This window comes from Electrona antarctica (assembly GCF_951216825.1).
Source record: "Electrona antarctica genome assembly, chromosome: 1".
Lineage (NCBI taxonomy): Eukaryota > Metazoa > Chordata > Actinopteri > Myctophiformes > Myctophidae > Electrona > Electrona antarctica.
The window spans coordinates 53,883,742-53,910,991 of NC_136806.1; the positions used below are offsets into that span (position 1 = coordinate 53,883,742).

Here is a 27,250-nt window from a genome sequence, read left to right on the forward strand (position 1 = left end):
TATCTTTATTGATCATGGTCTCCCTAACAATGTGAAGATGGCAGAGTGTGAGGTGGATGGGGTATTGGCAATTATTGTGTTTTTCTAGTAGTAAAGTATGCCACGTCAGTTCCATTGATCCAAGCAGGGACACAATCGATGGATTGATCTTTCAAATAAACATTGAAAATGGTGCATTTATATAGGGCCTTTATCCCAGGCGCTTTACATAGATTGTGCTGTTTTGTGCATCACATTCACCGATGCCGGAGGAAACCATGCAAGGCACCAACCTGCACATCGGGAGCAATTAGGGGTTCAGAGTCTTGCTCAAGGACACTTTGACACTAACTCTGGGGGAGCCCAGGTTTGAACGGGGAATCTTGCAGTCCCCATCCGGTCACTCTACCCCTGAACCACTGCCGCCCCAATAAGCTTTTGCTTTTGATGGGATTTGAACTCGATCCTCCTGTTCTCAGCATAAGTTCACCAGTCTGAAGCGTAGTCCGATGCTCCATTCTATTCACATGCTCTGAAAATGCACACAGACCACCCATCTGACCGCTGCTATGGCTGCCGTGTTAAGTGGTTAGATGGGTGGCCCGCAAATGTTTCCGAGATTTTTTTCAAGTTAGGTTGTGAACTGCTTTTGGCCAGTCTGCACCAATGCAAGTAGTCGCAATTCTACTACTGTACTGTCATCAACTTTGATATATCCTTTTTAACTTGCCTACTAACTAAAGGGACAACAGGTATACTCCACTCTGATTCTTAACCTGTACAAGCTATTATATATTCCTAAACAAATAACTTATTTTGCACAGTATTTTGCACATTATCTTAATATAACACTGGATATTATTGTACTGATGATCAAGCATGTAGTGTTCTTTTATTCCTTTTATAAAATGCTGTTCAATATCACAATATTTATAGTTGTATACTAATGTTTGCTACTAAAAATCGTTTAATTATGTCATCAAAATAATATAATAAATCCTTGCCTTTGACTCCTTTTCTTGTCTCTCTCTCGTCTCTCACCCTAACTTAAATTACATATGTAATGGCTAATAGGTTTTTAATGTGTTGCACCGCCAAATAGTTGGCAAGGATGCCCCATGACAAAAAAAATTACAAGCTACTATATTTTGTGGATCCCTTGGTGGAAATATTACTTACATACAGTTTTTAGGCTTTTACATTTACTTTTGAAGAATGTTAGTACTTTTACTTTGCTACTATGATGCCAATATCAAAGCAAATTGTGCTTTTACTCAAGGGGATTGACTTATTTGCAGAGGGAGCTTTCACCTTCACCTGCAGGTGGACCTGTACTGGTTATATGCCTAAACTTGATTGATTGTGGCAGCGGTGGCCGAACGGATTGCGGAGCGGTCTTGATACCGGAAGGTAGCCAGTTCGAATCAGCGGTCCGACACGTTAAAATTACCACCGCTGAAGTGCCCTTGAACAAGGCATTGAACCACTACGATGAAATGTGTTCTATGAGCAGGGCCTGGCTGGAAACCAGTTCTTGAGCTTAGCCCAGATACCCTGGGTAAATATAGTAATCATTTCATTGATTGATATTTTTATTCACAGTTTGTAGAGTTCAAGAGATTAAAGAATCTAAAAAAAAAATACAAAAACTGCTACTAGTCGAGGATATAGGCCTATCCATGCTGCAATGCAGGAAAAGAAGGGTCTGGCTGTTCTCTGTTGGGAGAAGCCCTTTTGCGTGCGTGCATCATATCAGTGGAAACTGGAAAGGGTTTGCTCTCCGCTAGAGGTCTCTCTCGCTCCTCTTGTGTGTGCGTGTGTGTAGTGTATACGTCAGCATGCATGCAGACAGTGTCATAGTGGAAAGGGTAAAGGTTGTGAAAGGAACATGGCTGCTCCCCAGGATGACATGTTTTCCTTCTGTGTGGATCCCGGCAAAGTTAGAAGCGGTGCCGAAGTGAGGTTCATTGACAAAATCAAGGTAACGTGCATGTGCACTTTTGCTGTCCTTCCTTCCCTTTAAACCGTGGCGGTGTGAAACCCTTGTTGGAAATCGTGAGGTTGATTTGTTATGTTTGGGAAGAGGAGAGGAGACAGTGTCGGCGGCGCCACGCTACAAAGTGCAGTGCATACAGCAGTTACAGTACACTATACCCTAAGCAGCACTAATACGCTAGTTCATACGAGTTCAATACGCTAGATAGTTCACTAATACGCTCAACCATTTCCAAAACGATAATATGCAACAGCTTTTGACTGTTGAAGTTGAACACTTGTAAAAGTGCATACATAGATATAGCTCCTCTGTTGCGATAGTATACATATCAGCTTGGAATACCAATGTATTGTGAATCAGGACTCGGGAGAGTGAGCAGACAAAATGATAGGCCTATGCTAGCCGCAATTTGCAACTCTAGATTATTTTATAATGGGATGAATCTAGAGTTGCAATACCCTCCATTGACTCCCCACTCATCATTTTGCGTTTGCGATCTGCTTGTCTTAAACGACGTTAAACTCACCAACATTGCAGCTGTAGTCCAAGCTTGAATTATTCTCTTTCAATCTGCAAAGCCTGTTTTTCATAAAAATCCCCCGTAGACATGTTATGAGCTACTTTTTGTCAAGAAATTCTGTGCAAGTGATTCTTTTTCTAAGTGCTGGAGTTTGGAAGCGCTCGTCGTAAGTCACTGAACGTCCCTGCATTCATCTGTTTCGCATTTGCACATAATGCAGGAGGCAGCAGCGCGACCCCTTAATACAAACGAGCGCTTCCAAACTCCAACATTTCTTCTTCTTGACAGAAAGTAGCTCATAACATGTCTACGGGGTATTTTTATGAAAAACAAGCTTTGCAGATTGAAAGAGAATAATTCAAGCTTGGACTACAGCTGCAATGTTGGTGAGTTTAACGTCGTTTAAGACAAGCAGATCGCAAACGCAAAATGATGAGTGGGGAGTCAATGGAGGGTATTGCAACTCTAGATTCATCCCATTATAAAAAAATCTAGAGTTGCAAATTGCGGCTAGGCCTATGCCACTTTCAGGCCACCAGGAGAGTTACCTCTCCAGATGGTCTGAAAGTGGCAACCCACCTGCTAATGTAATAGTATGTTTTATTTTAATAAAGTCACTGCATATACACTATTGTTAAACGTTTTAACAAACTATATTGCTTGCTACCCTACCTCTTACTCAGATTACTATCATTTTGGGTCTATTCTCTATTCTGGTATAAATAAAACTGCCTAGGCTAACTGGCCCTACAAGAAGATAGACAATGTTGTCACATAGTTACAACACATGGTTTTAATGAACTAGACAGCAATGTCAGCAAAGTTCGGGCAGCAATGCAACACTCACATCTATAATTCGGACCACCTGTACGTTGCATGATTTTTTTTTTATTTTTTTTTCCATAGAAGTGTATATTTTTGTATTTTGATGAATTGAAAATGGAGAACCCTTATGTAAACAAGTCTTAGTGTTTTTTCTGCTTTTTCCAGATTTTTTTATTGACCTGTACTTTCCTTGAACTGTTAAAACAAATTTCACTCAATTCAATCTGCCTTTTATGATATGCCCACATATAATACGGAGATCTCTGTATCAGCGGTCTGCTGACCATTTTCCAGGGTTAAGTTAGTGTTTTATTTATGAATGAGTGCTTTTACTCTGTATTTCCAGGGTAAAGGTCTGTTTGCTAAAAAGGCCATCAAAAAGGGAGACACCATTTTCACAGAGCGCCCACTGGTCTCTTCCCAGTTCATGTGGAATGCATTATACAAATATAAAGGTGAGGTGAGCTTTTAATTTGAAGAAAGTGACAGTTTAAAGATTATATTTTGTGTTTTCCAGTTTTTCATGTGTTTGAGGTGACAGTACTTAATTAGAGCCCTTGGTGTGTTTGTTATGTGCTATACACTGACACCACGCTAGACAGGAACGCCCAAAAACGTCACATCCGGTTTTAGCCTGGGGTAAGAATTTTCTATGGCTGCCAATGCAACTTGGTCCAATCCTTAATCACATACGGACAAACATCTATGCCGATGCTATCTAACTTGCGGAGGTAGCGTGCCTTGTCCACGGGCAACAGATCTTTCAACGTATGGCATTGCAAATACGTTTGATAATCGCTACTCTGCTCAATATTGTTTTGAAAATGCCGCAAATTGCATTGCAATGAATGAGCGCAAATCACAACTTCCCCCAAAATAGGGCGGAGTCACAGTTTGAGCCGCTGATTACGCGCCGTGGTGTCGGTGTATGATATCTTCCCTTTGTATTTAGGGTTTCTTCCTGGAGGCTGAAACCTTGACAGTCAAACGTGCCAATGAAAAAAAAAACATCACAATATCACCCCCTAATGTTTTTTGTGAGCATTGTTTTGACTATTGTCTTTGTTACAAAAAAAGCTGTTAACAAAACATGTATAACATTACACGGAATATGTAACATAAGGCATTATTCGCCAAATGGGCAGCGTGATTACAGCCTAATATGTGCCAAAAATAACACATCTACAAGCTCACAACGTGCTGCAGTGTAATCTGATGCTCTACATTTGGCACAAAATGTGGAATAGAATTATAGCATTCTATATTCTATGCTTTATTGTTGCTACACTGCCTGTCTTGATTTGTGTTTTGAACCAAAACACAAATCACTTACCCTACCTTATTTAACTGCTTGAGAAAATGTCCGCAGCTCTGTGTAACGGAAGCGTGTGTGCGCTTTTCAGCCTGTGAATACTGTTTGCGTGCCTTGGAGACGGCAGAGGGGAATGCAAGGAGACTGAGTGGTAATCCATCTCTCCTCTTACCCTACCCTGAACTGTGTCGAGTGAACCCCGAGCTGCACCAAACATGTCCTCAATGCCAGGTGAGTGAATGAATAATACAATGGCGACAACAATAATCAAGAAGAAAGTCAACCAAAAAAAATGTCCCGTCAGGATCTCCTTGCTGGTCAGTAGGAAATGCACAGAGGACACTAGCTGGAGCACTCATCCAATGTTATTGTCTCCACCAGGCCGAAGGCATGGGGAGAGAGTATGTTTTGCACTCTGTGTGTGTGTGTGTGTGTGTGTGTGTGTGTGTGTGTGTGTGTGTGTGTGTGTGTGTGTGTGTGTGTGTGTGTGTGTGTGTGTGTGTGTGTGTGTGTGTGTGTGTGTGTGTGTGTGTGTGTGTGTGTGTGTGTGTGTGTGTGTGTGTGTGTGTGTGTGTGTGTGTGTGTGTGTGTGTGTGTGTGTGTGTGTGTGTGTGTGTGTGTGTGTGTGTGTGTGTGTGTGTGTGTGTGTGTGTGTGTGTGTGTGTGTGTGTGTGTGTGTGTGTGTGTGTGTGTGTGTGTGTGTGTGTCCGTCCTTCCGTCTGTTACCAGCTAATCTCCGGCACCGTTAACCCGGTCGATGCCAAATTTTGCACACACACTCCCTGGATGCCAACGATGAACCTCTGCCCCACTTTTTCCAGAACGGCCTGTTATAGCACCACCATGAGGCAGCTTTTCACATTTTTTACCTAAAACTGCACCGATCTGCGTGAAACGTTGCATGCACACTCCCTAGAGGCCAAGGACAAACCGTTGACCTGCATTTTCCGCATCTGCCTTTTATAGCGCCACCAGGAGGCCGACTTTTGTAAAACACATTTTTTTATATTACTCCTCCAGATTCTGTCCAAAAATCTCACAAATCGTTACACACTATCTCTATGGTCATGTGCTCAAGTCGGATCTGTCCGATATTTCATATTCCATCCTAATTGGCTATAATTAGCTTTCACAGTTTGCAAGATTGCCCCGTTTTGAACAAAAGCCTCAAATCATGAACGCAGCATGCAATTTAAGTGAAATCTTTCACACATTTTCTTACTAGGCTGAGGAATATATCCCACCCTTTTCACATTGGCCTGTTATAGCGCCACCAACAGGTTGATTTTTGCAAAACACATTTTTGGAACAAAATGCCTAAAACATGTTTATATTAATCCTAAACATTTTGCCAAACATCTCACAAGATCTACAAGCTCTACAGATCTACAAGCTCGCAACGCGTCGCGCCAAGTGTAAAATGACTTGTGTCTTTTACATATACTGGATCTCTTCTCGCCTATTCCCTGCTCATTATGCTAGGGGTGATGCTAGACCTCAGACACTAGGGCTTCATACACACCTACTGTACATGGGCACTTTTATAAACATAGCTTTTTTTTGCCAACACTTTGCCAGTACTTTCACTCAAGTGCATTTTGAATTCCGGACTTTTACTTGTAACGGAGTAGTTCTACATTGCAGTATTGATATGGTTTTGTAACTAAACAATTACTGGGTTTTCTCCCACCACTGCTTCCCGGCGTAGGTGATGTACTGTAGCAGTGAGTGCAGACAAGCTGCACTGGACCAGTACCACAGGGTTCTGTGTTTGGGCCCCTCCCAGAGCGACCCGGACCACCCCATCAACAAACTGCAGGACGCCTGGAGGTGAGGGGCCGCTTCCCTTATTATGGCAGTGACTTTCAACCATTTTCATTTCAAGGACCCCCAGCTTTACATGCATTAGTCTACGGACCCCCATTTCTATATCTGGGACCCCAATTTATATTGTAAAATCAATAACGGGTCCATTTGGTTCCATTTGTACACTCTCGTAGTTACGGACCCATAAGGGTCCATTTGGTTCCTACTATCATTTAGCTGGGGACCCCCTGGAACTCCCTCAAGGACCCCAAGGAGTCTGGCCGCGCCGCCGCGGACCCCCATCTGAAAACATGTTATATTATGTATGTTTCCGGGACCCCTCAGAAGCAAATATTTGATTTAAAAAGTTCACTGTGAAAGAATATATATATTAAAAGATTTGTGCACGTTTTCACAATTTTTCAAAAATAGCAGTTCTATTGCTATTTTTCAACATCTAAAGTTTAAAATAATGGTTAAAGTGATTCAAAGCTATAAGGTGCACACTGATACATTCCAGGTCTTAATGGATTAAGCCATGACTGATTTCAGTCATTTGGCTTCCAATAGATTCCAGCATGTCCTCTGTGGAAGCATGTTGCACATCCACAAGCTCTCAATGCGTCACTTGTAGATTTGCTATTTCCAATTATTATTTTTTAACACAGTATTTTCATATTGTGCGATTGCTGCTTTTATTTAAAGGGCAAAAACACTTAGGTAGAGGTTTGGGTTGTGTAGTTGGTTACCTTGCCATGACATAACTCTAAAATAATTGCTCCTTTGAATAGAAATTGATACTTAGAAATATGCTCCTCCATTGTGTGGTGAAACAGCTCTCAAAGTTACTCTTTTAGCCCATAAACACAAACAAAGCTGATTCATATAATATAGAACATCTCAAAATATAAAAGTCAACTTCTGTTGATCTTACTATTTCGCAGATCCAGTCTCTTTCCAGTTTCTTCCTCATAAAAATAGCAAAATAAACAGGAAGTTCATCTTTGTATAACTAATTGTTTGCATTCGTAGTAACTTTGAGATGAATGAGGATCAATGGAGAGCACATTTTGAATTATCAATTCTATCAATGAAGCAATTATTTTGTCCACATTTGGAGTTACATCATGGCATGGTAACTACTGTACATACACCACCCAAACCTCTACCTCTATCAACATTCGCATGACTGAGAGGTCAATTTGACCTATTTTTTTGAGATTTTGAAGTTTATTATCTTTGCCCGTGAAGCTTTCAGAAGCTTTCCCCTTCCATGAGCATCATCATTCCATCATCTCAGAATTTGTTTACATCTGAAACCTTTTCTAAATATGAATTTAAGCACATGCTACTTCTGTCATATTTTACTTCAGTCATGTGAGTGAGAGTGTTAACCCATTTTGGGCGGGAACCCCTTTTGGTGTTAGCATTATGTTATGCTTTAGCTATTGAAAAATAGCAGATCTACAAGCTCATAGCGTGACTGACATAGAAACATAGCTTTTTCAGAAAACTGTCAGGATAGAAGACATTTTTAGAATCTGATCTCAGGTCAAAATGGTAAGTAAGTAAAAAAAAAAAAAGCACTGGTGATTGCTTTCATTCTAAGAGCTCATTCAGTCATGTGGATGGCCTTGCTCAGTCGATATGTATTCTCTCTGTGCAGGAGTATGCACTATCCTCCTGAGACGTCCAGCATCATGCTCATGGCCAGAATGGTCGCTGTTGTCAAACAGGTAACACTCCTATTACCTTTTTTTTGTTCATTTTATTTTCCTCATTCGCTGTCTCGTTGCTGTCTGGGAAGAAACCTCTTCTATCCATGTTTTTACTTTTTTGTGTGTTTTCATAAATTGACGCCCTACTTGGTCATACTACAGCATCACACAAAAGGTTTAGAGCTTGTCGATTGTCTACTTTTTATGCTTTTGAATTTGAATCCTTAAACTAAACACGGGTGATTTTCACCCAGACAATTATATATGTTTAATTTTCATAATGTTGTTGAGGTCTGAGCTGATTGGGTCTTTCAGTAGAAAAACAGCCATAGCCTATTGCCCAAATGTGCCCAAATGTGATGAGGTCAGCACATTTGGTGCTGACATCACTGGCCTAATTTAGCCCAATGAGTTTTTTTTCGAAAACTAATCCTTGGAATGGATTCAGAATCATGAATAACCCCTAGTTTGACACATTACATGCTTCTTAAAGCATAATTAAAAATAGATTTTTAATGGTACTCCAACTTTCAACCCCTGAATTTACCATGATCCACAATTTATATAATACTCTATTTTTAATATGTTATTTGGATGACCCTATAAGGATCATAAAAAACCTTGAAGGATTACGTTTGCAATTTATTTTGGGTCAGGCCCTTATTTAGCATAGATTGACTGGCCTATTAACCCCAACACTGGCCACAGGCCTCTTTTCCCCCAGGAGTTGAACCAGTTTGGTTATTTTTTCCCGCCTAATATTGAACCAGTTCAGAGTGTTTCCACTGAAAATGAATTGGTTCCAGAACACTAAAAGCTGGTTCGGAACTGGAACCAAAAAATGGTCACCGGTTCGGTGAAAGCGCCACGGTTCCAAGAATCTAGAACGGAACCAGTTCTAGAACCTTATTTTGGTGGAAAAGGGGCCACAGTGCACTTTGACATGACTTTTATGTTAATTGTTAATCTTTTGACTGAATCCTTTAAACATTTTGATACAACTGTGTTCTAAAGGACACACATTAATAATTCACACACTATACTTGTCATTAATATTCATATTGTTTCATTCCATCCCAGGCCCAAGGCAAAGGACCTTGGCAGAAGTTATTCTCTCACTTCTGCAGCCGTGCTGCCAACGAGGAGGAGGAGATGGCTCATAAACTCCTGGGAGAACAGTTCAGAGTAAGGACACTGTGTGTGTGTGTGTGTGTGTGTGTGTGTGTGTGTGTGTGTGTGTGTTTGCATTTGCAAATGAAAATCGATTTTTGAATTGAGATTTGGTTCGATTTTTAATGGAATCGTGACCCCCTAATATAGAATGTATGACTTCCAACATGCTGTGCGTCCGCAGGGGCAGTTGGCCTTGCTGCAGAACCTATTCACAACAGCACTTTATGACGACCATCTCAGTCGGGTAAGTGTACTATTCCCAGTGTTCCCGATATACTGTATTGCACCAGTAGATTTAGGAAAATCTTGAAATTGTGAGAACTAATGATTTAGAAGGCATTTATAGAATCGGCCTCAGGTCGTAACCCATTAAGGCGCGGTCCCGGGTGCGCACTCGGGACCACTTAGCAGATGTTGTGGTAGTGTGAATGATGTGTACTGTTCCCGGGAGCGGATCGCCCAACCGTCCCCGGGACCGCATGAGGGGCGGGTCTCTGGACCGTTGAAGTGTATTCGGATACGGATTGTTCCAATGTGAATGCATGCATACCTAAAGAAGGAAATGGAGTGTTTTTTTTTTTTTAGAACGTGACATAATCTCTAGTCGACGAGCCAAGCGTCAAAAAAAAAAAACACACAGATGCTGCACGATGTGTAACACTAGCGCATTTCTCAACGCCGCCCGTCTCCTGTTGAATCTGCGTATCCGCGCAGTACGTGCTGATCTTATTCTGCGGACTACATGTGGCTCTTGGGCTTGGCATAGTCTCCAAAGTAAAACAAATAATAATAATGCTAAAGTAGAATCCATAGCAAACTAATCAAACACGACACGAACTGACACAGTGAATAGCAGGCAGGCTGACAGTGAAGTAATGGCGAAGAGGCAATGCAATGCAGTGTGTCTGGATTTATTGGAGACAATGTCGCAGAGTTAATGGTCAGTGTCCATGCGTGCCAGCCTCTAGCGATATAGCAGCATAGGTTCTTCAGAAAACTCTTGGGATTTAGAAGACAATATTGCAGAATCGTCCTCGGGTCTTAACCCATTTTGGTGTTAGCATTATGTTATGCTTTAGCTATTGAAAAATAGCAGATCTACAAGCTCATAGCGCGCCACCGAGTGGCGCGCTACGAGCTTGTAGGTCTGCTATTTTCGAAAAATCGAAGAACGACTGACATAGAAACATAGCTTTTTCAGAAAACTGTCAGGATGTAGAAGACATTTTTAGAATCTGATCTCAGGTCAAAATGGGTTAATGGGTAAGTGCTTAAAGCTATTGATTGGCGAGTTATACAGCATGTGGCTGTGCTTTATTGCAGTGGTTTACTCCTGATGGGTTCCGCTCCCTGTTCTCTCTTGTCGGGACCAATGGGCAAGGCATCGGCACCAGGTAATCGTCCTCGGTTCCTTGGCTTTCATCTCACCTTTTTCACCTGAACACTTTATGATGCTGTACGTGATGTTATTGTAATCATTGACCGTTAACACGTAGTTGTTGACAATGCTAAATACATTATTTGGTTATAGTGGAAATTAAAATGGTTGATTTTTGTACCAATCCCCCAGACTATTTTCTCCTACTACACAAGTATAAATTAATAATAATAAACTTTTTTTGTGGAACATGTTTCATGACATGAAATCCAACTCAAAGTGCTTTACACAGCAATTTCAAACAGAGCAAGAATAAAGCCCAAAGCGAAAAAAGAAAACCAAAAGCATAACACATTACTAAACTAATATCAAAAGAATAGGCAAAAACTGTGAAGATGTATGAATAACACAGAGGTATTGAAGAACAAAATGGCCACCGTGTGAAGTAAAAAAATGTGTACTCTTGACTGACTTGTCTATTTCTTTCTTCCTTTTCCCCCAATATCAAGCTCCCTAAGTCGGTGGGTTCATGCTTGTGATTCACTTGAGCTTCCTGGCCAGCAGAGGGAGACATTGGATTCCTTTATTGACCAGCTGTACAAGGACATAGAGAAAGGTCAAAATGAATCTTCAGCTGTGTTTGTGGATAACCTGTCTACTCTACAGTGGCAGAATGCTTGATTCTGATTGGCCAGTCACTGAAATCAGCTGTTCTTTTTGAGTGGTGTAAACCACTCCTACAACTGGTTGAGTGGTGTAAACCACTCCTACAACTGGCTTTTGTGTGCATAAAAAAATGACCATGGTTGCTATGTTCAAAATAATTTCTGACGTAATTAAATCACACCCGGGTGAACTGGATGACCGTAGCAACCGTGGTCATTTTCTCTGCGCAAAAAAAGCCAGTTGTGAAATCACATCCGGGTGTGATACATACATTTATCAAAAATGATAGCTTTTTTTACTTAACATATTTTGTGTGATTTCATTACGTCAGACATTACGTCAGACCACAGCTGATCATGCTATATAAAACCTTACACCACTCAGTTCACACGGGTGTGATTTTTTTAAATAATGACCGCTGAACTCAATAACGGGCCGCTGTCTAATCAAAGGCTCAGAGCACGTGGCTCATGACAGTCTGCGCTGCTTGATTTTGTGCCGTATCCAACATGGCAGCTATATGTAAAGAAACACAATGTCACTTACAGCTAAACATTGCTCTGAAGAATGATTTTGAAAGCATTTGAGGTGGGAAATGGACAATGCCATAACTAAAAATGTATTCTATTTTATCAAAACTTACCGTTGTTTTCCGAGTCGACCGTGTTGGAATGAATGGGGATACTTGATTTTCACTCCACTGCATTTCAAAGACAGTGAGCAGTTGAGACGAAGAACCATGTAACTAATAATTTATTCTGACCCCTCACCGAAAAGGCCTATCTGTCTGGCTTATCCATCATTTATACATTATGGATAATTAACATGCACTGTTATTCGTCTCAACAATATCCCAATATTGTACATTTGACTCTACTTCCATTTGAAGGAAGGGAGGGGGAAAGAAGTACTTTTTGGCTGTTTTGGTCAAAACGGCGTTTCTTTGACGGCACAGACCCGGCGATGTGGAGCTCTCCAGTGCTCCGGCATAGATCGATCATGTAAACAAAGGCTGTCTGGGCTCCGTCTAGCTTGCAGGGATAATCAACTTCCGGTCGACTGAAAATGTTTTTTCAAAATAAGAGCTCGACTGGAAAAAATGTTGGTGTGAATTAGGTCATACATTTTCAATAAATGATAGCGCTAAATGGGTTAAGCACCATTTCAATTATAGGGATAATGGCTGATCTACACGCTCACGTGTCATGACCGCTCGACTCATTGTAATGTGAGCTCAATGTAGGTCTGCTATTTTCACTATTATTGATATTTTTTGGTTTTCAGTTTCTGTAAAACACACACACACACACACACAGAGTAAATATTTAAGCAGTCGTATCTGTACTTTGATAACAAGGATTTCGCATTATGGATTTATTGCGACCGCTTGGTCGCAGTTACTACATATACCGGTAGGTGCAGGAAACAAGTCACGCAGGAAGCATATAATGCTCTTCATGTAATGCTGCTGCTGCGCTCTACACACACACACACACACACACACACACACACACACTCTGGCAGAAGCCTCATGGAAGCCACCGCCCACTCCACAGAGTGTGATCTCTTGCTCCAGACAAATAGTTTGTTTGTGCCTAAGTTAAGATTATAAAGATCGCTTTGGGCATTTTGACTGCCAGGGACATTCCCAGCCATTTCCCATGATCGCGGTGGTTTGACTCGTATGGATATAAAGAATCAACTGAGAGAAAACGCTAATGTTACTGCCGTCCAAATATTCCACATTTCTGAGACAGTTCATTTACAGTTGTGACGACACAAAGACAACTCCCTGACACTATCGCTGAGACAGTTCATTAGTGTGGTTGCCCTAACAGGGCAACTAGACTATACTTTACACTTTATTATTCTTTCTAGAGTAACCTTTTTTTGGAAACGCTATTCCTCCCACAGTTTGGACGGCACACTCTTGAGCCATATGTCACATCGCCCGGCTTCATCGGTGTGCTTGTATTTGAGAAATTTAATTGATAATAATTATTAATTACTGAATTAATTTCACCCATTCTTGACATTATTCCGGTAGACTGTCTCAGCCCTAGCGGTCGCCTTTATCGCCTTTAAGGCGTATTACTGGTGATAGTCTTGTGTGATTAGTGTCCCTGTTGGAAATTCAAAGCGAGAACATCAATGGAAACATTTGATTGTTGCACACTAATCTTCATAAAGGTAATTTTGCCGCTTTGTTCATTTCTTTCTCTGTAGCAACGGGAGACTTCCTGAACTGTGAGGGCTCTGGACTGTTCCTCCTTCAAAGCTCCTGTGAGTTCCCATCCATCCTAGCGTGGCCATTTTTGTCAAAATATTTTATTTTTTGGACACGGACATGCAAAATGATATTATTACCAGGAACACATAAAGAGATAGCCCTGAATGGCCATAACAGGTCTGTAACTCTTGAGAGTGTTCAATTTGGATGCATTTGTACACTCTCTGAGTTAAGGGGATCCTTGCAACTAAAATATTTGAGAACCACTAGTACTAGTGTCATGGTAAATCAGTGTCATGCATATTCTGAAGAAAACTTGGAGACTTGACATTCAATAATTGGGTCTCATGATCAAAATAAGAACATTATAATGGTTTGTTAAAAAAAAAAATAATCCCTGCAGGACCCTTAAATCAATGTGTACGTCCGTTGTGCACGCATGCACCCATTCATGCACGTTCATGCAAGTGTACATGTATACGCACAATGCATACACGACCAATTGACAAACATCAACACTTGGCTTTGAAATGATAATCTGTACAGTGCATTGAAAGTATAGGATTGTTTTTGATTGAATTCTTTATTAGTCAGAAATAGTAAACAGCATGTTGGTACAGTAAGGCTAAGAGGATAACACAAAAAAAAGTCCTGGAGACTTTACCATTGACTCTCCTTGTGGTCTCCTGGTCGATGTTTTTAGGCCAATTCTTAAAGATACCAGGTTACACATACTTCAAGAACGAAGAACCTACAGTAAATGGCATGCCATCTAAATGATGGCATGCTTTTCATGTGTCTGTTGCTGAAAATTGTCGTCTTGTGTTCAGCAACTTTACCTTCGCAAAGAAAATAATATTTATAATAATCGAGAGCAAGTAGACATAGAAATGGCACCATCTTATCATGAGCATTATAGTGAGGACCAATTATATGAAGACGCGATTGAAAATGAGTGAAGTGCTCCTTCATAATTTACAATTGCAATTTAGGCATTTAGCAGAAGCTCTTAATCCAGAGCAATTTACAGTAAGCTATAAACACAAGATAATGCATCAAATGCATAGACTGTGTAGTGCTTCTGTAATCTAGGACCATAAGTACACCAAGAGCCTAGCATCACTCCAAAAAAGTACATTGTACATTGAATCTATAAATACCAGGTAAACAATGAACCAGCACAAATCTAAAAAGGTGTGCGTGTGCACGTGTGTGTGTGTGTGTGTGTGTGTGTGTGTGTGTGTGCACTGTGCGCTCGCGCGCGCTGTACACTGCGCGTGCACAGTACAATGTGCGTTTGTGTGCGCAGGACACTTGTGTGTGCGTCTGTGCATGCGCGCAGGACACTTGTGTGTGTGTGTGTGTGCGTCTGTGCGTGCGTGCATGACACTTGTGTGTGCCTGTGTGGAACTGGAAAATGGCCACAGAAAATGTACCTGGGTATCAAATTGAGCGTTACGAGTACATGTAAATGGTGCCATCTTTATTATGAGCATTCCAGTGAGGACCAATTATATATGAAGATACTGTATGAAGACAGGGTTGAAAATGGGTGAAGTGCTCCTTCTAAGTCAGTGGTTCTCAAAGTAGGGACCTCCAGGAGTCACCAGCAAAAGTAGTTAATATTAATATAGCATCACAATAATTTTAACCACTAACCTTTTATACTTTGGCCATTCAAAAATAGCAGAAAAAAAATCAAATACTTTAAAAAGCGGTAACACGCGGGAGTCTGTCCACTGGTTTTAAACGCATGCCTAAAATAGCCGATCTACAAGCTCACATCGATTGTGCCTGTGAGTGTAACACACAGGCACAACCAAACATAAAATGACTTGACTTTTAGTTCCACCGGATCTCTTCTCCACTAGTACCTCCCTAACATTTTAGTCTAGTTTGTATCTGTTGACGAAATTGCCAATATGTTTAGTTTTAGTCATCATAGCTTAGTTTTGATTTAGTTTTCCTTTGTGACAAAAGGTAGTCGACAAACATTTTCCGTCCGCACTCAAAAGTTGGAGAACGACTATTCTAATTGTTTCGTGTGCCTTTTGTCTCTGGTCCTTGTGTCAGGTAACCACAGCTGCATACCCAACGCCGAGGCAGCCTTCCCAGATAACAACTTCTTGCTTCACCTCAGTGCCCTTACCGACATCAAGCCAGGAGAGGTTAGTAGACATCAGTCATCAACCGAGGCTTTTGTACATCTAGCAGATTTGCTAGGGCCTGTCGGGAATGATTGTGACGTTAGATGTGGAACTAGCCATATAATGACGCTGTCAGGCAGAAACCTCCATATTTTATTTTTAACTTAATTTTATTAGTTTACTATTTTATTTACTATTTTATTATTGCCTTACGACCTACGTGGTCATACTACAGCGTCACATAAAAATATCAGAAGTAAGCAGATTTTGGACATTATTATTATGAGGTTTCCACGCCAAAAATATTTTTGAATGTAACGAGCGTTCTCATGAGAACATGGGCAATGAGGCAGTAGGATCTGCAGTGTTGGTAGAGTAGAGTTAGGCAGAGTAACTAAATAAATAATAAAGGCAGATAAACATGACTTGGGCAAAATACATGGCTTTTGAAGATTATGTCATGGCAGGGTATTAGGGCAATACATTTTGAGGGCCGCTAGCCCCTCCTATAAACAGCTATAGTGTTTAATGTTTGTTGTCTGAACACAAACATTAAATGCCATTGACAATGAATGGAGAATTTACGTCATATGTGTATGTCGGTGGGAACCCTTGGCCAATAAGGGACCACCATTATTGATGATGATGTGCGATGATTAGAGCGCCCCTCACTTCAAACAGGTGTGATTTTTGAGGCGCTAGCCCCTCCTATATACAGCTTTTGTCCCCACAAGATTTCAGCAACACAAATATTAAATGCCATTGACAATGAAGGGAAAAGTTACGTAATCTTGTCCCCACACGTCTCATATTTGCCATCGACAATGAAATGAGGAATTGGGTCAAATGTCTGCCAAATTTGATGTCAATTTGTGGCAACAGGCATTCTGATTGGCCAGTATGAGATTATCCATGATGATGTACGATGATAAGAGCACCCCTCACTTCACACAGGTGTGATTTTTTTTAATGTTTCATACAAGAAACAAGCCAGGATGGATAATGGAAAGAAACCGTACAACTGTAATGAATGTGGAAAAAGCTGGGAAAAGGTAAATTGAAACAGCTGGCTGCCACCTCGTCATGTAGCAGCCAAGTCTATGGACTCCCCATGACGTACAAAAGCAAAAAAGGTGCCCCTCAGCCCTCACTTCACACAAGTGTTTTTTTTTGTCCTCATGATTGCCCATGTCAACTAGATTGTTTTTTTCAAGGGGGTCCTCAAGGCGCAACATACAAGAACAATACAGTACCAATACAGTGGAGCGAGGACCTCCCTACACATTCTTCTTGCTAAGCTCTCTTTTCGTCACAACAGTGCGGTACAGCAAATGCAATATCACACCTGCTGCTCCGATTCTCCGGCTGATTGCTCAGTCCTCCCCTGGCTCGTGAACAAGACCCCGATGTACTTAAACTCCTTCACCTGGGGCAAAGTCGCATTCCCTACCTGGTCTGCAGAATCCACCAGAAAACCTACAGTAGCTGTGTACAGTGTTCAAAGTCCCCACCACTGATTAGAAATCATCGTCAGGCCAGAAACCTTATTTCTATAATGAAAAAGAATGCAAATCTTTGAATATATATTTTTAAAGCTAACATTTTTTTACTCAAATCTTTGCTTCTGGGGGTCGCTGGAACAAAATATTTCGAGTTACACTAACATATAATCCTGGGGGTCCTTGACATGAAGAATATTGAGCAAGCTGCACCACACTGACACATTAAGTTGTTCAGAAAACTGTTTTTAGAAGGCATTTGTAGAATCGGCCTCGGGTCTTAATCTGTCAATTGGATAACGAGTATGTTGAGATGTGGGGTTGTTGCTCCGCTATGGCAAACCCAGCCTCATGTAGTGTTCATTTGGGATGCACACGCAGATCCGACACGCCAAAGGTCCAACATGCGGAAATCACCCGTCGCTCCCGACAATGCGTCGGTCTGACATGCATTGCGCCGTGCTTGTGGTTAGGTTAGGGTTTTCGGTAGGGTGTCGGTCTAATGACAATCGGACCAATAGTATTATCGGAACTAAAGCCTGTACCCGTTCATTTCGTTGACTAAAACTATGACAAAAAAATGTTCGTCGACTACCTTTTTTCACTGAGGAATACTAAAGAAAAACTAAGCTACGATCACTAAAACTAAGACTAAATATACTGACAATTTCTACAACAAATAAAAACTAGACTAAAATGTTGTGGAAAAGAGATTCAGTAAAACTAAAAGACAAGTCAGTTCATGTTTGGTTGCATGCTGGAAATAGCCGATCTACAAGTTGTAGATCGGCTATTTTCAGCATGTGACCAAGTGTAAAATCAGCCATTATGACGACATGAATACATTTTAGTCGACTAAATCAACTGTAGATTTAGTCGACTAAAATCGTATGATATTTTGTCAACTAAAACTAGACTAACACTAATATATGACTACATTTAGTTTTATTCACAAGACTATGACTGAACTCAAATCTAAATTTGCTGCCAAAATCAACGCTACTCACGTGCCGCTGTGGCCGTCTGTCCTCCAGGAGATCTGCATCAGCTACATGGACTGCTGCCAGCGCGACCGGAGCCGCCACAGCAGACACAAAACCCTGAGGTGAACAACTTAATGATGATGTAACATTAATATATTAACCCTTACAGCGCTAGCATTTATTGAGAAATTAGGATCTAACTTTGTTACGTTGTTAACTTATAAAGTATAACTTTTGGAGCAGATGAGTGTGCGGGCTCTTTTTCTGATGTCACTTTTGAACCCAGCACCTATAGCGTGTGAAAACGTGTACGTCACCAAGAGGAGGGTGGCGTCTGAAAAGCTAGGGACGGCCCTCTCGTGGGCATTAAATTCTAGCCCACATCACTCAGAAGTCAGAATAGAGTGACGGTGGTATGTTTTTGTAAATATTGAGCTCGTTCTTGGCGACAACATAGTGAACCAACACCAGGATGGATAGAAAGAACGTCGGGCCCAAATACATTACACGGACAAGGAAAATGTTGTGAACAAACACGGCTGTGCTTAGATACTTTGTTGAACGTTATGTCTCTGCGCCCGTGTGCCGTACAGCCGAGATCCAAGCCATTCTATGTCTTTTTGTAAACTCGTCAATCTGGGTTCCTTGATGCTGTCTCCATGCTGGAAAGTTTTCTGGCTCATTCCCTCGACGTGACCTGCTGTGGCACTTATTTACTGAGCAAGTCTGCACCATTGTGAGGTCATTTAAAAAAAAGAACGTATACAAGCACACCGGATAGTCGTTCAATGTAAACAAACCAGACAAGCCAACAAGTATGGCGGCCGCTACCACGTGACAGATGTTGACGCCCCCTCCAGGAGATTTTGGTACACACTATAAGTGATGTGCGCGTTTTTGTATTGAACTTGGTACCATAGGAGATAACAGGCCAATGTTGATCAAAATATAATATATTCTACATTCTCTCTAAAATGTGTAGACTTCTTGTAAATTAAGTAATGCAGATGTTTAAATGTTCAAATGGACCCTCCCGGGTCTATTTGGTTTCATTTTACGCGCTCAAGAGCGAAAGATCTATAAGGGTCTATTTGGTTACCATCACTCCATCATTTAGCTGGGGACCACCTGGAACCCCCTCAAGGCCCACTGGTGAAAACCACTGTTCTATGGAATCCAAAATGACTGAAATCCGTGGTGGCGACTGAGAACTTGAATCCATGTCCGTGTCTCTTCCCCAGGGAGAACTACCTGTTTGTGTGCTCGTGTCCAAAGTGCGTGTCACAGTTGGACGAGCTGGACGTCACGTCGGAGGAGGAAGAGGAGGAAGAGGAGGGTGAAGCCGAGGGGGACGACGTGGAGGATGAGATGACGGATGTGTGACACCTCACCCCCGCCCATGCTCGCCTAACGCCAAAACATTCAGACATATCACCGAAACCATTCACATTAAGTTGTGCGAAAAGATACAAAAATGTTTACAAGAAATGTTAAAGACTTAAACCCCTATATGGTTGACCGGAGTCCCTCAGGGCTCTATACTAGTCTATGTTCTGTTGTTTGCCGAAAATAGCTGATGGACAAGCTTCGTGAGATAGCTGATGGACAAGCTTCGTGAGCTTGTCGACAGCTATTTTCTGCTAAATCTTTCCCCACAATACGGATGATGGGGTTTAAGTGGTTAACTCTCTCTTTTTTTTCTTTCTGAGATGATGTCAACAGGTCCAATCATAAAATAAAGTTCACAGAAGCATCGTTTTTGTTTTGTTAATTCATTTCAAATATACACAGGGCTTAAAGTTCTCAGTCCTGGGGATGGATTTCAGTCCTTAGGATTTCATAGGGGTCATTTAATGAGATCAGTGCAGATTTGCAAAAAAGCAGTCTTGGGATTTTTTGGGGCTTTAAGACCTGAATATACATGAACCATGGCGTCCATATCCTGGGCATGTCATAGTAGGCAAACATTAGGCAAACCTCATGCTTCCTTTTCACCTGACAGGGGAGAGTTTCCCCGGCCGGACGTAGCGCGTGGAAGGGACACGTTATTCCGACCAGTTCCTTTCCCCTCCATCAGGCAGTTTAGAGACCTGAGGATTACTGCAAATCTACAAGCTTAACATTTCGCATCATGTTTGATTGATTGAATAGTTCATTAGACAGAAATGTCAAACAGCAACAGTGAACAGTCAATACACTTGGTCTAAAAGGGATAGCACCAACAAAAGTCCTTGCGGTCATTTAGGATTTTAGGCCCTATGCAATCAATTCATAAACGTGTTGCTACATGATTTGCATTTTGCATGGTACATCATTATTACAGATTTTGTAGCACTTGTAGAAATGTTCAAGCATTTTTACATCAGGTAGCCTAAACTTCCAAACTATTTAAATCTAAATTCTTATTATTTTGTTTACATATTTTACACATGCGCGCACACACATGCACACGCGCGCACGTACGCACACACATACTAGCAATTCTAACAGTTATGACTTCTTATGATAAATTATTGAAATCCAGTGTGTCCTGCTGATTCCTGTTCTCCATTACTCCCCCCCCCCCCCACCAACACCACCACCATATCAAAATAATGTCACTAATACAATTTAAATACAACTACAGTACATGCATGTCAATCAAAGACCATTGCACTGCATATACGACTATATATGACTCCCACTCCTACGGCATAACAGTCCAGTGTTTTCCCTATTGTGTGAAAAAGAATGCTGTTCTAATTGCCTGCGGGTGCTGAATGTGACCTTTTGTGTGATGAGCAGCACTTGAGCAGGCAGGCAGGCCGTCAAACCGCTGCCCGGATGTGTGTGGGAGAAAGCTCTTGATATTGAAAAATGTCTTATCTCTCAAAGCTATCTTGTTAGCCCGCTACATATTCCGCACAACCCAAGATTTAGCGCAGCATAATTGGCTACCGTCGCTCCCTGTCCCGTGTCCACTGACTTCAACATGCCACACAAACCAAAGAAAGCATTAGCCTCTCATGCCCTCACCCAGCAAGGATGTGTTGAATGTCTACTCTGTAAGTGTGGAGGGAAATGTGACATTGAGATAGCGAGATAACGCTGGAATGGCCCAAAGGGGTTCAAAAGCCCCATTTGCGCTACATGACTCAGAGCCAAGTTGGGTGTCAAACAGGGAGGGCCTGGCTTTGACCTTCGCCAGAGAATTTCTTCTGTGCATTCACAGTTCATCATGGCTTCATCACATGAAGCACAATGGCTTTATTTTTATTGTAATTGTCCAAGGCTCAGCATTTTAGTACCGGGAGAAATGTGGGAAATATGTCAACATGCAGTGGCGTGCACATATAGACACTAGGGGGTGCTAGAGCACCCCCTGCCCTTTTGGCAATGTGCCCTTTTGAAAAAAAACATTTTTTTTTCTTTTTTCCCCCCCGATTTTTCAAAAATAGCAGACCTACAAGCTCGTAGCGCGCCACCGAGTGGCGCGCTATGAGCTTGTAGATCTGCTATTTTTCAATAGCTAAAGCATAACATAATGCTAACACCAAAAGGGGTTCCCGCCCAAAATGGATTTAGACAACCGGCCGGTTCCACGCGCTGCACAAGGTGCCCTTTTTTAACTTGAGCACCTGCCCCTCTAAATGTCTGTGCACGCCACTGTCAACATGTCTCGATTCGAACTACCGGCGAAGAAAATAAACCAGGATTTACTTGACAGCCACGGATAGGAACAAAAAACACATACCGCCTCGGAGTGGTGGTTAGAAAGAACAGACATAAATAAACTGCCATAATTCTCACAAGACTGTGAACCTATTATTATTATTTCATGTTAAAAGTATGCTTGTTCAGACTAGAGGCCACACATTAATCGGAGCAATATGTCTTTGGTCTACTACGGTGAGATTTGTTTGTTTATCCCTAGTCTTTGTACTGTACAAAACAGAATATTTGGAACTTTTGACAGTCTAATAGGCTGTAAAAAGTTGCTGTCTTGGGGCCTATTTTCTATTCTGATTATGGTGTTAACAAAGGTTCTCTGGAAATAGCCTATCAACAAGCTCCCAACATGTTGCGACATGTTGTGAGCTTTGTAGATTGGCTATTCTCTGCGTCTGCTCAATGGTCCAGAAAATGTGATGTACGCGCCTCAGTTCTTCAGGTTCCGTCCCATTTGCTCAGAGCATTCAGTGAGATTTGCATCTGTGCTTCTCCAGTGGGGGGGAAAGGAACCTCGGCCTCGAGCACTGTTCCCCAATCACTGGGTCTGGGGAAAGCGTGGTGAGTTGTGACCCAAGGTTAGGTCAGGGTCAGGACCAGTGTTTGCGCCACAGACCCATTTTTATGGGTTGCGGGTAAAAATATCCAGTTTCCTACATTTAGTTTTACTCTTCATGTGACCACCACGCTCTGACTGTAGGTGTGCTACCCATTCAAAACATTTGTCCCTGTTCAAAAATGCAATACATATTTTGAACTGAAGTCTTGGTGTGTGTGACCCGGCTACATTTAGTTTTTAAATATTTTTCAAAACATCAAATTTATCTTTTGGGTTTCGAGCTAGAACGTTTGAGAACCACTGGCCCTAGAGGACATAATAGAGGTTCCTTTTCTCCCCATTTGAGAGAAACCGCCCCTGGAATTCCATCCACTATAGGCCAGTGGCCCCCAGGGGTCATTGAGGGTGTTCCAGCCAGGGGGTCCCCAGCAAAATCAAATAAACAAATCATCCAGGCCGCTTCACTCATATGGATATGAAGAATCAACTGACAGTGAGAAAACGCTACTGTTACATTTTTGCTGTTTTCAAAAGATTTGTATACGTTTTGACATTTTGAAATGAGACATTCTGCCTAATGGGCACTTTTACTTTTGTTACTTTAAGTACATTTTATTGGATGGAGTATTTCAGTACTTGAAGTAAAACATTATAGTACTTTTTCCGCCACTCGTGATCTTTTAAAATTAGTTTGTTTCTGGCAGCTCCTAAATGACAATTAACTGCCGTGGATTTGATGTGACACATTGTGAGCTTGTAGATCTGCTCTTTTCAAATGATTATTATTTGAAAACTTGAAATGGGACATTCAGCACAATGAGTATTTTTACTTTTGGTACTTTTGAGTACACTTTTGAAGCCAATACTTTTGTGCTTTCATTCAAGTTCAATTCTGGATTAGTTCTACAATGCAGTAAAAAACTGTGAGCACTTTTTCTACCACTGGTCCATGAGCTGATTTAGACTAGTTCCTGACCATTCCCATCTGGTCAAGGAATTGACTTGAGCAGAGCGAACCCTAACCGCAAGAAATCCCAAATCACACAATCAACCCCTACAATAAGTGCTCTGTTCTGTTCCATGGCTAGACAAATGTGTTCTTAAAAATGATACAGCACGTGCTGTTTATTTTCATGCAGTACATCCGCCAAAACTTTAGGCTGGCTGACGTGAGGTGAAATATATGCGCGGCTGTCCATCCATCACTCCAGACATGGAGCAGACCAGACCAACCAGGCAGCCATGGTCTCCGTTTGCGGTAAGCACTTTGGACAGCGCTAATGTCGTATGGAGATTGTTTCCATATGGTGACCATTTTTGAATGAACGCTAACTTTTGTTTGCAAACAATACAATCGGCTTCCAATCCATTGTTTTGTTTTAGCACCAGCTGCTATAAACAACATAGTAAGTACTTTTACTTTTAGTACTTTAAGTACATTTTGATGCCGATTTGTACTTTTTCTTACAGTACATTTTGAATACGGGACTTCTTACTTGTAACGGAGTACATCTACATTGCAGTATTTATACTTTTACTTAAGTAAACAATTTGGACTGGGGACACACTGTACTGTGACTGTCCCTGAGCCTTGTGAGGAAAACAAGAAAAGAGGAAAATGTAATAAATTCACAAAACCTTGAGAGTGTGGTGTAGTACAGGCAGCATGCTGTGAGCACATGCAAGGTCTGACGATGGTGTCTAAATAGCCGACCTGCAAGCCCACAGGACACATGTGGATGTGACACGTCGTGATCTTGTAGATCTGCTATTTTCTGTGTGTGTGCGACCTGTGACGGTGACGCTTGTGACAGAGACAATTGCTCTGTCGCAAAGACAACTTTGGTGAGACCGATTGATACTAGGAATTCGCTTTGCACATACGTGCTGCGAAAATACAAAAATATAAAATGTTTCAGTACGTATAGATCTTTTCTACAGTCTATGGTATAGATACAACAAGGTACAGAGAATAAAGAAGAGACAAAGTAATACATTGTGAATACCATTAATTGTAATTGTTATACGACCTTGGTGCATATTGAGTATACAGCATGCATATTGCATTCATTGTTGGTGCATGAATCAGTTCATTGTGGAGGTGCATTTCATTGTGTTTAGCTTTAGCAGGGTGAATCAGTGGTGAGCGTCAGCTGTCACCCTGTGCACCTGATGCTTGTGAGAATTAAGCATTTCATTGCCCCTTTAAAGCTATACATTCAAACCTGGATAGTTCAAGCGGCGCGATTACATGCAAAGTCAATGCAAAGACAAGCAAACGTGAGGGCAACGCGAACGAAGCCAACGGTCGCCTGGTATGGCAAGACCTACGCTGTAGAGTGCATTGCTGGGATTTGGCGGAGTGGGATTTTGGCTGAAGTCCCGCTTTCCAAATCGGTTTACATTCTCTGTGTATGAAACAGTACAGGTGTTGTGATTTGTCGGAAAACAACGGAAATGCATCTGAAGGATGTTGTCGCCCGACCCTTCCGGCTATGCCACTCTCTGCCGGCAGAGACACAAACAGGTGAAGCATGGTATCACAAGTCGGCGTAGTAATCCACTAGGCTAGCGAGGCAGCTGGCAGAATGGGGTTTTGTGTTTGTATTAGAAGGTTAGGTTCTGCCCGCGCGGGCGGCGCTTTCCTTGGCTACTAGTAGTAGTCCCGCCCGGCCGGCGTGGTAAAACAAGCGCTCCTTCCCTGAGCTATCCTAGGAATAAAATAACTTGCCTCCCGCGCGCCATGACGCACGGGAGGACATGCCGTCAGTGGGACTTGTAAAACTTGTTTGATTGATAATTGATTGATTGATTAATTGTTAATTAAACAACAATTAGATGTATAAAATATATGCCTCACCAACCTTAATCCAAAAACTATTAAAGTCAGCGGTTGTAAAAAGTAGTGTTGGCAGCAGGGCACAAACCTGTGAACCCATGAGCGATGGGCTGAAAGGCAGCGTAACAGTCCACTAGACTAACAAGGGAGTTTATAGAAAAAGGTTCTATCTTAGTATTAGGAGGTGAAGGCGGCCGAGGCCGTTCTCCTCGCCGAACTCCGTGCGCCCTTGCCCAGCGACGAAACCTAAAACGTCGCCGTTTTAACTGGACAGCTCATGACCGTCGACGAATTCGGCCAAACGCCATGGCGAGCCGCCAAATACCATGCCTACCCGTCGCGGGCGAACTTGTCGGCGACCTATTAAGTTAAAAGTCACGACGATGGCTTCTTTCGTCGCGACGACTTATAAAGGGCTGCGACGAACCTCCCGTGCGCCATGACGCACGGAGTAGGGCGTGCGACGAAGGCTCATTACCGTCGACGAATTTGACAAATGGGCGTGGCTTACGTCGCGGTCGCGCTTGGAGTTGGCCCCTCCTGCCCAAATTAGCGTGTACTTTTCTGTTGGAAAAGAAAGAAGGAAAACTGGAAAGGAAAAAGGAAAAGAGAAAAGGAAAACTGGAAAGGAAAACTGGAAAGGACAAAAGGAAAACTGAAAAGAAAAGAAGGAAAAGAAAAAAGGAAAACTGGAAAGGAAAAAGGAAAAGAGAAAAGAAAAACTGGAAAGGAAAACTGGAAAAGAAAAAGGAAAACTGGAAAAGAAAACTGGAAAGGAAAACTGGAAAATAAAAAAGGAAAACTGGAAAGGAAAACTGGAAAAGGAAAAAGGAAAAGAGAAAAGGAAAACTGGAAAGGAAAACTGGAAAAGACAAAAGGAAAACTGGAAAAGAAAACTGGAAAAGACAAAAGGAAAACTGGAAAGGAAAACTGGAAAAGGAAAAAGGAAAAGAGAAAAGGAAAACTGGAAAGGAAAACTGGAAAAGACAAAAGGAAAACTGGAAAAGAAAACTGGAAAAGACAAAAGGAAAACTGAAAAGACAAAAGGAAAACTGGAAAATAAATAAGGAAAACTGGAAAGGAAAACTGGAAATGAAAACTGGAAAAGAAAGAAGGAAAACTGGAAAGGAAAAAGGAAAAGAGAAAAGGAAAACTGGAAAGGAAAACTGGAAAGGACAAAAGGAAAACTGAAAAGAAAAGAAGGAAAAGAAAAAAGGAAAACTGGAAAGGAAAAAGGAAAAGAGAAAAGGAAAACTGGAAAGGAAAACTGGAAAAGAAAAAGGAAAACTGGAAAAGAAAACTGGAAAGGAAAACTGGAAAATAAAAAAGGAAAACTGGAAAGGAAAACTGGAAAAGGAAAAAGGAAAAGAGAAAAGGAAAACTGGAAAGGAAAACTGGAAAAGACAAAAGGAAAACTGGAAAAGAAAACTGGAAAAGACAAAAGGAAAACTGGAAAGGAAAACTGGAAAAGGAAAAAGGAAAAGAGAAAAGGAAAACTGGAAAGGAAAACTGGAAAAGACAAAAGGAAAACTGGAAAAGAAAACTGGAAAAGACAAAAGGAAAACTGAAAAGACAAAAGGAAAACTGGAAAATAAATAAGGAAAACTGGAAAGGAAAACTGGAAAAGGAAAACTGGAAATGAAAACTGGAAAAGAAAGAAGGAAAGGAAAAAGGAAAGGGAAAGGGGAAAGGGAAAACTGGAAAAAGGGGGAGGGGGAGGGGGAAAGGGAAACTGGAAAACTGGAAAAGAAAAAAGGAAAACTGGAAAGGAAAAAAGGAAAACTGGAAAAGAAAACTGGAAAAGACAAAAGGAAAACTGGAAAGGAAAACTGGAAAAGGAAAAAGGAAAAGAGAAAAGGAAAACTGGAAAGGAAAACTGGAAAAGACAAAAGGAAAACTGGAAAAGAAAACT

General features: G+C 41.5%; 1 protein-coding gene across 1 annotated transcript; it reads left to right on the forward strand.

The window, feature by feature from the left end:
• Positions 1-1,809: 1,809 nt before the first annotated feature.
• smyd5 (SMYD family member 5) lies at positions 1,810-19,987 on the forward strand. The gene is made up of 13 exons (XM_079511511.1): positions 1,810-1,960; positions 3,667-3,775; positions 4,724-4,863; positions 6,341-6,462; positions 8,105-8,174; positions 9,237-9,341; positions 9,511-9,573; positions 10,653-10,723; positions 11,217-11,323; positions 13,600-13,656; positions 15,677-15,771; positions 18,284-18,354; positions 19,474-19,987. The coding sequence occupies exons 1-13, from the start codon at positions 1,868-1,870 to the stop codon at positions 19,613-19,615; spliced, it is 1,245 nt and encodes a 414-aa protein (XP_079367637.1). The 5' UTR covers positions 1,810-1,867; the 3' UTR covers positions 19,616-19,987.
• The last annotated feature ends 7,263 nt before the right edge of the window (positions 19,988-27,250 follow it).